The 15,158-nt window shown below is 49.6% G+C and overlaps 1 protein-coding gene across 1 annotated transcript in view; it reads left to right on the top strand.

Annotated features, from left to right (window-relative positions):
* The window catches only part of FAM178B (family with sequence similarity 178 member B), a 97,153-nt gene that overhangs the window by 1,709 nt on the left and 80,286 nt on the right, over positions 1-15,158 (top strand). The window contains exons 3-5 of the mRNA XM_004609295.2: positions 1,543-1,604; positions 4,893-5,000; positions 11,340-11,492. Coding sequence (XP_004609352.2) covers positions 1,543-1,604; positions 4,893-5,000; positions 11,340-11,492 — 323 coding nt within the window. The remainder of the gene's footprint in view (positions 1-1,542; positions 1,605-4,892; positions 5,001-11,339; positions 11,493-15,158) is intronic.

The following is a 15,158-nucleotide window of genomic DNA, read 5'->3' as shown; positions in this document are numbered from 1 at the left end:
AGTTGAAAAGAGCAAAACTCAGAGTGATAGTAGCACTGTAGCACTGTCGTCCCATTGTTCAGTTTGCTTGAGTGGGCACCAGTAATGTCTTCATTCTGAGACTTGTTGTTACTGTTTTTGGCATATTTAATATGCCATGGGTAGCTTGCCAGGCGCTGCCATATGGGCAGGATACTCTCCGTAGCTTGCCATGCTCTCCAAGAGGAATGGAGGAATCGAACCCGAGTCGGCCGTGTGCAAGGCAAACGCCCTACCCACTGTGCTATTGCTCTAGTCCAGACATCTTAGATGCCCTTAGCTGTCCGGGGCTGAACATGCGCTACAGAGTTATAGTGTGCTGTTATTTTAAATGAAGCAAGTGGGGTTTATGATAAATTGTTTTTATATCTAAGCATTAATCGCTTTGAAATAGGATTGAACTCGCTAGGTCACCATGTGGTTGGAGGTTGGTAGATAAGAGGGTCAGCAGTGATCCTCCTCCTCCTTCCCCGTGAGGGGTATATTCCATGACCCCTGTGGTATCTGAAACTGTGACTGGTACCAAATGCTATAGATAGCACAATGGGTTTCATTTGCCTTGAACGTGGCCTTGAACGTGGCCTTGAGCGTTCATTTGCCTTGAACGTGGCCATCCTAGGTTTGATTCATCCATCCTTCCCAGAGAGCCCGGCAAGCTACTGAGAGTATCCCGCCTACACAGCAGAGCCTGGCAAGCTACCCATAGTGTATTTGATATGCCAAAAATAGTAACGATAAGTCTCACAATGGAGACATTACTGGTGCCCACTCGAGCAAATCGATGAACAACAGGACGACAGTACTAGACAGTGCTACCATGATGTACAGATACTATCCTATACATACCTATGTTGAAGCTTTAACTTAAATTAAGCACATTAAGAGATTAAAAACAGTAATAATAGGGGCCAGCAGGTAGGGCTTTAGCCTTGCACAGAGTAATTATTGCGTGCAAAGCCAGGAGTAACCCCTGGGCACCGCTGGGTGTGGCCGAAAGACAAAACAAACAAAAAAAAGTAATGAAATAGAACAATTAGAACAATTGCTATGATAAAAGTTATATGATTGTGGTCTCTCTTAGAACATCTGATTGTGGGCAGAATGATGGCATAGGGGTTATAATGTAGCTTGCCTTACGTGCAGCTAACCCCATTTTGATCCCTGACATCTCATATGGTCTCCAAGTACTTTCAGTAGTGATCCTTAATCACAGATCAGGAATAAGCCCTGAGCAGTTCTGGGTGTGGTGCCCAAAACAAAACAAAACAAAACAAAATTTTAAAAGGAAGGCAAAAGAGCATTTTATTGTATGTACTTACTTTCAGACTACATTTGACCTTGGCAAACTAAAACCACAGATTAGGGGCAGCACTCTATGCCTTTAGACATTTTGGTTGGTTTTTCTCTTTTTTTATGTGAATGAATTGCCTGTTAAGAAAAATAAAGAAAGATTTAACTTACATTATATGTCATTATTTCCCTCCCTTTTTCTTTCTTCCCCTTTCCCATGCACTGTTTCTCCAGTTCACCTCGGGGAGCTCAGAAAGCTACGTCAATAGCTTAGATTACTTACTGCAGGAGAAGAGGTGAGTGTGGGAAAAGGTCTGCATGTGGTGGTCATTTTTTAATTTTAATTTTATTGAATCACTGTGAGATAGTTACAAGCTTTCATGTTTGGATTACAATCACACCGTGATCAAACACCCGTCTCTCCACCAGTGCACATTCCCCACCTCCAATATCCCGGGTCTACCCCCCCCCCCCGCCGCTTTCCCACCGTCCCCCTGCCTCCAAGGAAGACAATATTTCCCATACTCTCTCTATACTTTTGGGCATTATGACTTGCAACACAGACACTGAGAGATCATCATGTTTGGTCCATTATCTACTTTTGGCACACATCTCCCATCCCAACTGATTCTGCTCCAGCCATCATTTTTGGAACAGAGAAGGGATCACTAAGAAAATGATGTCTGGTTGTCATTTCTGCAGGATCACCCTCTGAGACTCTGCACACATTTGTTGAAGAATAGAACAGCTCCCCTCGGCCCTCTTGTATGCTCTTGTCAAGAATGAGGGAGATGAACTCAGGACTCTGTGTGGCAGACCCCACCACACACAGCTGACCTTTGCTGTGGTCCTCTTTCCACCTGTCTCTGTTCTGCTCAGTTCCTGATAGTTTTGAGGTCTGTCAACTTATTCAAATATTGTATTAGAGGGGCCGGAGTGATAGTACCATGGGTAGGACATTTGCCTTGCACACAGCCGACCTGGGTTCGATTACTGGCATCCCATATGGTCCCCCAAGCATTGCCAGGAGTAATTCCTAAGTGCAGAGCCAGGAGTAACCCATGAGCACCGCTGGGTGTGACCCAAAAATTAAAAAAAAATTCTATTAGAAGGAAAAGGGGAAAGCAGATAGCTTTGAGCAAAGGTGTGCTTTGATAGTGATGTGAAGCATTGCTCTTCCCTGCTGCCCTGGAAGGCACAGCACATGAGCACAGCATTTTCTCACAGCCCTTAACTCATTTCTGTCTTCTCCTGCTATCTCTTAGAAACACATGTAAATGCTGGTTTCTTTATTTTATTTTATTTTATTTTTTAGATGCAGGTTTCTAATAGTGAAGGCCCAGCTGATCAGAATGGGTGATCCCTTGCGAAGCAGAGATAGTCTGGAGCTCGTGGCTCAGAAGTAGCCAGCTCACACTCAGGACCCATTTTGTGTGAGCAAACTAGAATCCACTGTAACCATATCATCTAAATTGCCATGAACATTAATTTCTTTTTTCTTTTTGGGTCACACCCGGCGATACACAGGGGCTACTCCTGGCTCTGCACTCAGGAATTACTCCTGGCAGTGCTCAGGGGACCATATGGGATGCTGGGAGTCGAACCTGGGTCGGCCTCGTGCAAGACAAATGCCCTACCCGCTGTGCTATCGCTCCAGCCCCAACATTAAAATTTTTTAAGCGAAGGAACTAGAATTACATTCCATACAGTAGACTTCTCAACTCTGCTTGAGGCTGGGGCCTGCAGGCACTGGGACCAGCCAGGCCAGCATGCTTCTGTGTTTGGGTTAACGTCACTCCTGGACATGCCCTTTGATGGAACATGAAAAAATTGCTCACTGCTAACTTCTTCATCCTCTGTGCTCTCTCCCCCTCGTCCTGTTTCATGTTTGCTTGGTGCACACACAGTCCAATTAAGTGTCGGCAGAGGCAGTGCTATTGTTTTCTGCTTGGGTTCTTGTCTCTCCTCTCCTGCTGGGGTGAATAATGCCTCCCTTTTCTTTAGTTTACCCACAAACCCTGTGTCCTTGCTGAGCGGACAGTTAAACATGTGAGTGGAGGAGAATCATTGTTTTTAAATCCTTTGTTTGTTTGTGGCCCTCAAACTCACTCCAGCGTCATCACCACTCTGTTTTATAGCTGCTTTACCTGAGTCATTTTTCTCCCAAATATATTCTAAGTTAGGAAAGGAGCCACGACTCTTTATTTCCACAGAGCCCAGAACTGTGCTGGAAATATAGTAGAGGCTTAAAAGTGTCAGCAGAAACATGAACTCTTGTGGGGAACCACTAAGCCCACTCATCAGCACCCCCAGCATTGGGCATTTCCTGCTCTTCACTGGACTCTGCTGGGCACTGGAGATTCAGGGCTGATGGTGTCATGCTGCTCTCCTGGAACTTTAGCCTGATTTTAATGTTTACCAGGCTGTAAAATTGCTTAAAATATTGTATCTAACTTGTCATCAGCTAGGGCTCCCTAGGAATGCCCTTGTCCTTGAATCTGGAAGGCTAAGATTTGGGGCAGGACAAGTGGGCGGCAGGGATTAACTACAAAGGATTTGATGCAGAGTGAGCACAGAAATTCTGGTAGCTGGCCAGGACTGGTACTCATGGTTCTGGCAAATAAGGGTTTGCACAGCAGGACACGAAGCCGAGAATGATGGAAGCTGGAGTATGTGGGCATCTCCGGAACATACTGTAAACAGGTAGGGTGGCGCTTTCTCATGTATTTAAGAAAGACCACTCGCTTGGGTTCCGTCAGGGAGGAAGGAAGGGAAGGGTGAGAGGAAGTCAGGTGAGTGGTCAGGAGAACACCTGGCAAGAAGGCGATGGGGCTGCAGAGGAGTGTGTAGGCTGGTGGCTGGGACACTGGGGTGTGTATGGAGAAGAGGAATTCAGACTTGGACTTGTGGGGCAGAGGCACGAGAAGCATCCAGCCTGGGGAGGGTCTGGGCTGAGAACTGGGCACCTGTGAGCTAAGCCACCTGAGTCTTGGAGAAGCAGGAAAAGGACAGCACAAGCACAGAGAGGATGAATTGGGATGGTCAGAGGGGTAAGGAGGGGGCACAGGAGTGCAGGGGCTCAGGATGGCAGGCAGGGCTGGGAGAAAAGGGGAGCAAGGTGCTCAGAAGCTTGTGGGAGAAAATGGGGAACCTGGGCCTGGGGCGTGGAAGGCAGAGCCGAGGAGAGGACAGGGAAGGAACAGGATCTGGAGGACTCCATTCAGACCTCAGAGGCTGGCCTGTGTCGGGGACTCCAGGAAGCAGAGGGCATGGGGTGCCTCTGGCTCAGTGTGGCAGGACCTGGGGAGGGACAGAGTGCAAGGCACAGTGTGTGAGCAAGCGAGCCAGGGCCAAGGCGAGGCCCATGGTGAGGACCCGTCTGAATGGCTCCTCTCTGCCCTTCGCAGACCCACTGTTGTTGCGGTGCACCTGCCGCCTCCCTCGTTCCCCCAGGTCTAAGTTTGGGAGCCTGGGTACAGAGAGGCCAGGCAGTACAGCTCCTGGTCTACCACCCGCTCCTAGGCCTGGCCGTGTGCTGGGGGATCCAGCACCCCAGGCGGGGCACTGACCTCCCCTCCCTGCAGGGAACAGGCTCCAGAACAGGAGCGGGAGAAGCTGCTGCTGCAGGAGTGTCCAGACATCAACTCCCTGGATCTTGAGGAAGATGAAGTGCCTCTCAAACCTGAGCACAGGTGAGGAGCCCAGGGGCCTGTCCACTGTCGGGATCCCCTGTGGCCTCTCCAGGCGAAGGATTTCAGTGTCCTCCATTTCAGCCAGCACCAGTCCTGCCGGGCACTTTTAGGTGGTCTCCTGAGCCCACCGTCATTCATGGATTCCACCGAGATTGGGTCACTGCTCTGTGCAGGGCCGGTGCGGACCCCTGAGGGAGCTGGGAGGCCCCCAGGAGGCTCACTCCTCGGGAGTTGCCCACACCCCTCTGTGCTGGTGCCTAGTTCTTTCCTATACTGCTGGGCACACTCCATTTCTGGGGGTGCCACATCCTACCCTGGGGTATCCAGCTTCTGTCTTTCACTTGGTAGGGCTCACTCTGTTCCCTGCAGAAGGCCAGTCTTTCCTGAATGTATTTCTCCTTTCCCTCTCCTTTCTCCTCTTTGACATTTCCTACATCAAAATATTTCACTTCACTAGAAAAGGAAAAGGAGAAAGCAAGCATGCCTGTGGAGGCAGGTGGTCTGAGAGGGGACAACACAATCAAAGGTCTGAACTCGGTGGCCTTGAGTGGGGAGAATGTGGCCATGCGGTCTTTCTCCTTCCCTGGGATAGGGACATGGTGCTTGTCGGTGTTCTCTGTTGGGCACTGACTGGGGAGCGGGGGCGAGGGGTCTGGACTTTTCTGTACTGGAGTCTCAGAGATGAAGTCCGTTCACCTATGCGGAGCTCTCAGCCACCTGCCTCCTCAGCTCACTGCCTTTGTGCTGCACTGTTGGGGCTCTGGAATCCGGCAGGAACGGAAGCAGATGGGTGTCTGCTCCTACAGGGCATTACAGGGCAGAGAACCAGATGACAGGAGCTGGGGTGACAGGTGCCGAGGAACAGGACAGAGCAGGGAGGGGCAGAGGTGGTGCTGGAGGTGGTGAAGATTTGGGTGAGAGGTCAGGAAAGACCTGTGTGAGCACATGACTTCTTTTGGGGGGCAAAGGGACTCCCAAGCAGTATTCCGGAGCCCTGGGGGCCCCTCCTGCTGCCTGCCGGCTTTGGTTCGAGGCTAGGGCCGAGAATGCCGAGAGATGATGCAGTGCTAGGGATGGAACTGATGGTGTCAGTCACACGCAAGGCAAGCGGCTTACCCCTGAACTGCCTCGCTAAACAAATAACTGAATCAGAGCCCTGAGAGAGGCAGGCTGGGCAGCACGGAGGGCCAGGTGGGGTGCTTCGTGCTGGAGCTTTTCCTCCAAGGGAGCTGGATGCTGTTCATCTGAACCTCTACTCCCAGCCACTGTGGGGCCGTGGGCCGGATGTGGAAGAAAGGCCGTTGGGCCACAGGGGGGCCCAGCAGTATCCTGGGCATGGGTGGCTGAGGGCAAGAATAGGGTGGGTTTTTTTCTTGTGTAATTCTACTAGTGCCTTGTGTATCCTGGATATTAATCCTTTATCAGATGGGTATTGGGTAAAAACTCTTTCCCATTCTGTGGGCTTTCTCTGTATTTTGGTCACTGTTTCTTTTGAGGTTCAGAAGCTTCTTAGTTTGATGTAGCCCCATTTGTTTATGTTTGTTTCCACTTGCTTGGTCAGTGGTGTTTCATCCTTAAAGATGCTTTTAGCTTCAGTGTCGTGGAGGTTTCTGTCTACGTTATCCTCTATGTACATTGTGGATTCAGATCTGATATTGAGGACTGACACCCAAGGACAGTAGATACAAGGGCCAGGAAGATTGCTCCATAGCTGGAAGCCTGCCTCATGAGCGGAATGCGGCGGGGGGGAGGGGGGAAGGACAGCTGGAATAGAGAAGGGATCATTAAGAAAATGATGGAGGAATCGGTCGGGATGGGAGATGTGTGCTGAAAGTAGATAAAGGAGCAAGCATGATAACCTCTCAGTATCTGCATTGCAAACCATAATGCCCAAAAGTAGAGGGAGAGTATGGGGAATATTTTCTGTCATGCAGGCAGGGGGAGGGTGGGAAAGTGGGGGTATACTGGGGATATTGGTGGTGGGGAATGTAGAGGGATGGGAGTTTGATCATTGTGTGATTGTAACTCAAACATGAAAGATTGTAACTATCTCATGGTGATTCAATAAAATAAATAAATTTTAAAAAGAATAGGGTGGTGAGGGGGAAGCAGGTTCAGAGTGTTTTCAAGCTAGAGCTGACGAGGCTTGTTGATGAGCAAGTTGGAGGATATGGAGGGGAGAAAGGAATCAAAGGGAGCAGCAGGAAGGTTGGAGCTGTCTTTAAACTGGGAGGGGACAGAGTGACGAAAGCTGGGCCAGAGAAAGGTGCTGGCATAATATCGAGGCTCTTTGGGGGGATTCCAGGGGCATGATCAAGCAGGTGGCTTTGGAGATTGTCACATGCAGAGGCAAGCTGGGAGTCACTAAGTACAGATGCCGTTTAAAACCACAAAACCAGAGAGCACAGGTGGGCGGGTGCAGGGAGAAAGTGTGAAAAGCAGGGGTGCATTCACAAGGAGGAAACAGCCAGGAGAGGAGGCAGGTTGCAGGAAAACCAGGGAGCAGAGAGAAGAGCATGTCAGACGGTGGGTTGGGGGGAGAGGACCAAGCTTGGCACTGACAAGGCAGGGGCCTTGGTGACCTTGGCCACAGCAGCTCTGCTGGACTGTGGAGACAACTCTGACTAGACTAGAACTGAAGGGGACGTCATCAAAGAATAATGGACAGGAGCTGAATGGGGTGGGCGGATGGGATGGAGTTGCTGCTGCTGGGGGAGGGGGGCAGAGATGTTAGGGGGAGGTACGTGCAGGCGTTCTAAGCGCTAGTGTGGCCCTTGGGCAGGAGACCTTGGCCTGGTGCTGGGGGCAGGTTGGCCCTTTGTGGTCTTCCAGGCAAAGCCCCTTTTGGTCAGGGTAGGGGGAGTTGGGACCACACCCAACCATGCTCAGGGGCTATTCCTGACTCTGTGCCCGGGGTCACCCTAGGTGGTCTTTGGGTAACCATACGTAGTGCCAGGAATCAACCCTGTGTTGGTCTCATACCAAGTAAGTGCCCTACTTACTGTACTCTCTCTCCGGTCCCATTAACCATTGGTTCAGGTGTTTTCGTACACTCGATGTTGGCGTTCTGCAGCTCCGTAGAAGGGGATGTTGATTGAGACAGATTTCTCAAGGCTGCCCCTTTTAGGATCAAAATAGACATTATAGTGTTGTTGCCCAATAGCAACTATAACTCTTTTCTTAAACTTTTCTAATAAGCATCTCTGAACTAGACCAAGAATCAGTAAGTAGATGTAAGGGGCTAGGGAGAGAGCCTGGAGGACTAGACAGGGCATGTGCTTTGCATGCTAAGTCCCAAATTCCATCCCTGGCACTCTTAGTGCCATCTCTGAGCATTTCTGGGAATGAGCCCCAAGTGCCACTCCTGGAGTAAACTGTGACTATCACAGGGAATGGCTCAGAAAACAAACAAAATAAAAAGATAGTAAATGCTTTAGTCTTTGAGGCCACCGTGTCTGTTGTATCTACACAACCCACACACTGCTGCATCTACACAGAGTGACATTTGGCAGTGAGATCTTGTCTGCAGGAACAGACAGGCACTGGCCACCTGTGGTTCCCCCATCCTTTGTCTAGACCAGGAGGAAGCCCCACCTCTGAGCCCTCCTAACTGATGCCATTTATGCTGTGAACGTCTGTGGATGTTTAAATTGGAGGAGCCATGCAGAGACTGCACACATCTCCCAGAGATCCAGGGAGAGGAGGCCATGAGCAGCCATGGCGGCTCTTAGGATAGCAAGTGCAGACAAGGCTGCCACATTACATCCAGGCTGAGGTGGTGGGCTTGGGCTGCAGACCTGGGTGGCCTCATGATAAAACTGATTTCCGTGGGGATATGTCTCAGCAGTAGAGTACTTGCCTTGAGTGAGTGAGGTTCTGGGTTCTGTCCCTGGTACCATGCACACACAAAAAATCATCTTCCTCTTTATGCTGAAGCATATGGATTTAGTTTCCAGGCCCTTCATTCACTGGATGAATAGCCTAGAAGTTAAACCTTTAAAAATCCTTTGTAAAATCTCTAGTAGGGACACATTCTAGCTCATTGCCTTTCTGCTGAGCACATCCAAGAATGTGGGAGCACATCCAAGATTCCAATAGTTTAAATCCCCCCCACACATGCACACACACTCTCCCCAGAAAGGGAGCACTCTGGGCATGCATCTTAAGAAGGTGTCCGTGGCTTTGAAATTGTTGATAATTTTCTGGGCATGTGACATTTTCAAGTAGTACGTTGAGAAAGGCTTTTTGACAACAACCACTTTGAGGTGGTTGTTTTGATGTGGATCATTTTGATGGCACTGTTCAGCTCTCTGCTTCAAAGAAAATTACTCATTGATGTACAAAGCCAGCAGCCTCTTCCATTCTTCAGTGGGGCCTGGAGAAGGGGCAGATCCCGGGAGAGGTATGGGTCTGCGACTAGGGACCAGCCATAGTCTTGCCAACAAGTCGGCTCTGTCCAGGAGTCACATGACTGCCACAGTGTGTACTGTAGAAAGGACCCTGTGCCCCCCGAGCAGGGTGAGCATCATTTTCTTGAATGGACAACGTCCTGCGTGGCCTGATGCCATTTAAAGACTCTGTGTCTGCTGGGGCAGGGGCGGGAGGGATTCAGACTACAACATCATCCTTTATCTCCCAGTTCTAGGTTGCGCAGGAAATTCTCAATCAGATGTAGGAGTCAACTCTGACCTCTTCATAGTGCATCCGCCTTATACTTAATATCACAAACTTCCCTTTGAATGGTGGCTTTGGGGATAGGGCTTAGGCCCTTGTCTGGATGAGCCTCATTCCTCAAGACTTAACAATGTGCACTTTTTTTACTTTCGTTATAAAAGCAGCCCAAGAAGTCACACTCTAAAATTCAGAGTGGCAAGGAAAGGAACAAAACAGAAACCAGCTTTGTCAAGTTTGTGTAGCTTTGCTGTGGCTATTTCCAGAAGGCAGTGGGACCCGAAGCTCCCTGGTTCTCCAGTGTATTTCCCACAGGATATGCTGCTTTACCCTTCGCACAGGCTATGATGTGGGTGCACCTTGGCCTTGGGCCCCAGGTCTGGAAAGTGTGTCTTTCACTTTCCCACACAACCCACCTCCAGGGCCTGTGACCTCACCTTCAGGACCTAGGGGAGCTCCTGGCTCGCAGGCTCAGGGGCAGGCCCTGAGTCTGAGTGAGGAGTTCTCTGGAGAAGGGCAGAGGTGCAGTGCCCACATAGTTTGTTTTATTGTGGTGCTGTTACTGTCATTGGATGCATGTTATAGTGGAACAGCGTGGAACAGAGCACTGTTGTCTGAAATAAACAGGAAATGGCTCCTCTTCCTTCCCTTCCCCCAGATCCTGTCCTCCAGCGATGATTTCAGACCATAGTTGGGTCTAAAAGATGTGTGTGTGTGCATGTGTTTGTGTATGTGCATGCACACACACACACACACACACACACACACTCTCTCTCTCTCTCTCTCTCTCTCTCTCTCTCTCACACACACACACACACACACACACACACACACTCTCACACTCTCACACACACACACTTCCTCTTCTGCATCTTGCTGTTCTCACCCACCGAGCTCTGGCCTGTGGGCAGGTAATTTTCTCTGTCTTCCTTGGCACAGAGCTTTGCCTCGTTTTAACTGCCAACCCTCTGGCTCCTCCCCACTCCACCCCCATTTCTCAGTTCCCTCATAAGTGGGTCATGTGAGTCCTGCCGTTACTGCCCCTTCCCACCCTAGCTGGAACACTGGAGCCCTCTCTTCTCCCTATTCATTCCTCTCTGTGACGCCCATGGTCCTGGTGCTAAATCAGTCAGCCGGGGCTGGGTGGGTCCTGCTGTCTGCATTTTAGCCAGTTCCCATGGCAGCCCTCTATCACCGGGGCTGGAAGATGGCTGTCCAGCCGGAGGCCAATCCCATTGTCCAACCCCTTTCCAGTCACTGCCTGCCGCCACCCCCTTCTCTCCTCTCTCCTCTCTTCTCCATGCTCCTCTGAGACAGTGCCTGATTGCAGTTCGTTTTCACTTGCCCTGAGGTGCAAGACCAGCCCACATCCCTGGCACCCACACTCTGATGGTACTCAGAGTTTGAATTGAGCAGAGCTGACTGGTGGGATTAGTCTGGGAACCTGGACTTCAGGCTCCTGGCCTGAGGCCCTGAGGCCCTGTGGGGGTGGGAGTGGATGACGGCCTCTCATGAGCTCTTGAACCATCAGCAGGTGGCGCTGCCCCCCTGGTCTCCCCGCTACTGGGTCTGGCCCCGCTGTTGGACTGGGCAGCCTCTGGCCTTCCAGGCCCCTCTGGGGAGCAGATATGGCCGCTGACCCCTGGCCCTGCCACCCTTCCTTTCCAGGTTGCTATTGGAAAGGTTCTCTGTATCACTGCAGGCCATCCCAACAGTACATCCGGGCGAAACTGTGTTTCTGCCCAGGCAACACCTCCAGTCTTGTATCCTGGACTGTTCACACCTGGAGCCGCAGAACCACCTGGAAGAGCTGTTCTTCAGGTATGTGTTGATAGGCCTGGCCAAGTCCCCTCCTCATGAGACAGGCTGGCTGAGGAAATCAAAAGCTGGGTTTCTACCAGCAGTTTAGGGATAGAGATGAGGGAAGTAGCTAGTGATAACACTTAGTGTACTAATTTAGTACGAATGTGTCAGCAGGGCATGGAGTAACCGCGACAACGGCCATAGTGTTGCCGCCTGCCCCGGCGGGGCCAAGTCACAGCGCCGTTGGACATAGAGCCGTGGCAGCAGTACGCGAAGTTGCTCATCCACTGTGCGGTGCTGTCAGCCAACCACCAGGTGATCTGAGACTCTGTGCAGGTGTTTGCCTGGCACAGACCCTCTGCGATAGGGTCCTGCTCTGCCAGCTGCTCAACAAACTCTGGGCGCACTCCATCAACCTCAAGGAGACCAACCTGAGGCCACAGATGTCCCAGGTGCTGCCCAGAGATGCAGGCAGGTGCGTGTTTGTCAGTGTGTAAATCATTACAACATGCCAGTCGACCAAAAGCTTGCATTCAGTAGACTGGGCACACCTGTAAAGACGATTAGAGGCCGCCCCAAAAGCCTTCGTCCCTCTTGAAGAGCCCGGGAAGCTACTGAGAGTATCCCACCCGCACTGCAGAGCCTGCCAGGATACCCGTGGCATGCAGCTGCCATTTCCTTTTCTTTAAAAGTGAACCCACCACCATTATCAATGTGACTGCTGTGTGGCTTTTAAGGAGATTTTATGGAGCTCTGCCTTAGTACCCAGCAGTTGCAATTGTAAGTTCTCATATCTATGAGAGTAAAAGCCTACAGGGTTACTGTACAAAAACAGTAACAACTATGGTCCTCATTCCCCTGATCCTGAAAGTGTCCCCAATATGCCACCAGGCTACACTAGCACATGACAGGGACGAATGGAGACATTACTGGCACCCGCTTGAGCAAATTGATGAACAACGGGATGAAAGTGATACAGTGATACTGATTTAGATGCACACACTTTTTCTCCATGCTACAGAAAATGCTGGTTTTGGGTTGGTTTTTTTTGGTTTTTTGTTTGTTTGTTTTTTGGTGGGGAGGGAATCACAAATGGCGTTGCTCAGGGTTACTCCTTGCTTTGCACTCAGGAATTACTCCTGGCAGTGCTCATGGAGCCAGATAGGATGCCAGGGATTGAATCTAAGTTGGCCATATGCAATGCAAACACCCTATCCGTTGTACTATTGCTCTGGTCCCCAAAATACTGGTTTTCTGTGGTCATATTGGTTTTTCCTGCTCCACACCCCAGTTACATGAAACACCTTAGTCCTTCGTGCTTTTGTTGTTGTGTCCCTATGAACAGGGCCCAGTTCCCCAGAGCACAGCATGATCACGTTCTTCTCCATATTAAAGACATTGCCCTCCTCCTCTCTATGTGTGTGGTGCTAACAGCGAAGAGTCTGTCCTCTGCCACAGGGACACCCGCTGCAATATTAGGGCAGCTGCCATTTCCTTTTCTTTAAAAGTGAACCCACCGGGGCTGGAGCGATAGCACAGCGGGTAGGGCGTTTGCCTTGCACGCGGCCGACCCGGGTTCTAATCCCAGCATCCCATATGGTCCCCTGAGCACCGCTAGGGGTAATTCCTGAGTCAAGGGCCAGGAGTAACCCCTGTGCACCGCCGGGTGTGACCCAAAAAAACCAAAAAAAAAAAAAAAAAGATAAAAGTGAACCCACCACCATTATCAATGTGACTGCTGTGTGGCTTTTAAGGAGATTTTATGGAGCTCTGCCTTAGTACCCAGCAGTTGCAATTGTGAGTTCTCGTATCTATGAGAGTAACAGCCTACAGGGTTCAGGCAATGGCTGAGCACTTACTGGACACTCACTCAGGTGACGTCCTGCTGGCTTTGGAGCCCCTAGTTTGGGAAGGGTCTTAGGCCAACCCCTCCACAGCAGACTACAAAGCTTAGGTAAAGATTCCAACACAGCAATCTTCTCTTTTCCAGCCATTCTGGGCTTTTACTTTTGGTTTTGGGACCACAGTCAGTGGTGCTCAGGGCTTATTCCCAACTCTGTGCTCAAGGGTCACTACTAGTAGTTCTGGGGGTAGGGGAGAGAGGGCTTATGTGGGGCTGACTTGGCCGCATGCATAGCAGACACCTTACTCCCTGTACTATCTCTCTGGCTCCATTCTGGGCTTTTTATGTCAATTTAATTTATCCTAACTTCAGCTTATTTTTTTCCCAAAATTTTATTTTATTAAAGCACCATGAGTTTCAAAGTTATTTATAGCTGCGTTTTTGACTAACTTCATCTTCTTTCATTTTGGTTTGGGATGCCAGGCCTAGTTGTGCTCATTGTTTACTTCTGGCTCTGCGCTCAGGGATCACTCCTGGTAGTGTTCAGGGACCATACAGAGTTCCAGGGATTGAACTGAGATCAGCAACATGCAAGACAAGTTTTTTATCCTGTGCTAGCTCTCTGGCCCCTTATTTCATAATAGAAAAAAAATAACATTTTTGTTTCTTTTTAACTTTTTAATCATGAAACATTTTCAGCTTACACAAAGGTAGTGAAAACAGTATAACTTCCATGTACCCATCACCCAGATTCAATAATTGTCAACTCAAAATAAATACTACTTTATCTCTTCTCTTGCATACAGCACTGTCCCCTCAGGATCATTTTATGTGCGTGTGTGTATGTGTGTGTGTGTGTGTGTGTGTGTGTGTGTGTGTACTTCCACACACACGTGTGTGTGTGTGTGGTGCCGAGAACAAACCTTGTACTGTTCCATCCAGCTCCAATTTTGTGTTTATTTATTTTATTTATTTTTAATTTGGGGGCCACACCTAGGAACACTCAGGGTTTACTACTGACTCTGCACTCAAGAAGCACTCCTGGTGATGCGTTGGGGACCACATGGGATGTTGGGGATCAAACTATGGTCAACTACATGCAAGGTAGACTTCTCTCTGTACTTTCACTCAGGACTCTGTCTTGTGTTTTGTTTTGTTTTTGATGTTGTTCAAATCAGTATCTTTACAAGGTTAAGGCAGTGCAGTTAGCTAGTTAATAGGATAGTGAAATATTGCATTACATTTGTGCCTCAAGATATTTAACCCTTTTCTTTACTTCTCTTGACATATAGGTTATTTTCAACAAATAATTTATTTTCAAAAAATAATTTATTTTTTCTTATTCTAAACATTGTGGTGGACAGTATCTTTGTGTATAAATATTTGTCTGGAGGTCAGGATTGGATATCCAGATGTGCTGTGAGAGGACAGGGTCTGAGTGGGTTGATGTGAGTGAGTAATGAGTAATCTGAACAGGAGATGAGGAAATGAGGGGCTGGAGGCCTGGCAATGTGCAAGGAGAGCAGGCCTTGCACATGGCCGGCCTTGGTTTGATCCCTGGCATCTCATATGGTCCCCAAGTACCAGGAGTGATTCCTGAGGAAGATTTATACCAGATGTGGCCTGAGAGGGCTGGAGCCATAGCACAACGGTTGGGCGTTCGCCTTTCACGCGGCCGACCCGAGTTCGATTCCTCTGCCCCTCTCAGAGAGCCTGGCAAGCTACCGAGAGTATCGAGCCCTCGCGGCAGAGCCTGGCAAGCTACCTGTGCATATTGGATATGCCAAAAACAGTAACAATAAGTCTCTCAATGAGAGACGTTACTGGTGCCCGCTCGAACA

Source organism: Sorex araneus, chromosome X (genome assembly GCF_027595985.1).
Source record: "Sorex araneus isolate mSorAra2 chromosome X, mSorAra2.pri, whole genome shotgun sequence".
In the NCBI taxonomy this organism is placed as follows: Eukaryota; Metazoa; Chordata; class Mammalia; order Eulipotyphla; family Soricidae; genus Sorex; species Sorex araneus.
This window is presented reverse-complemented; position numbering and strand designations above follow the sequence as displayed.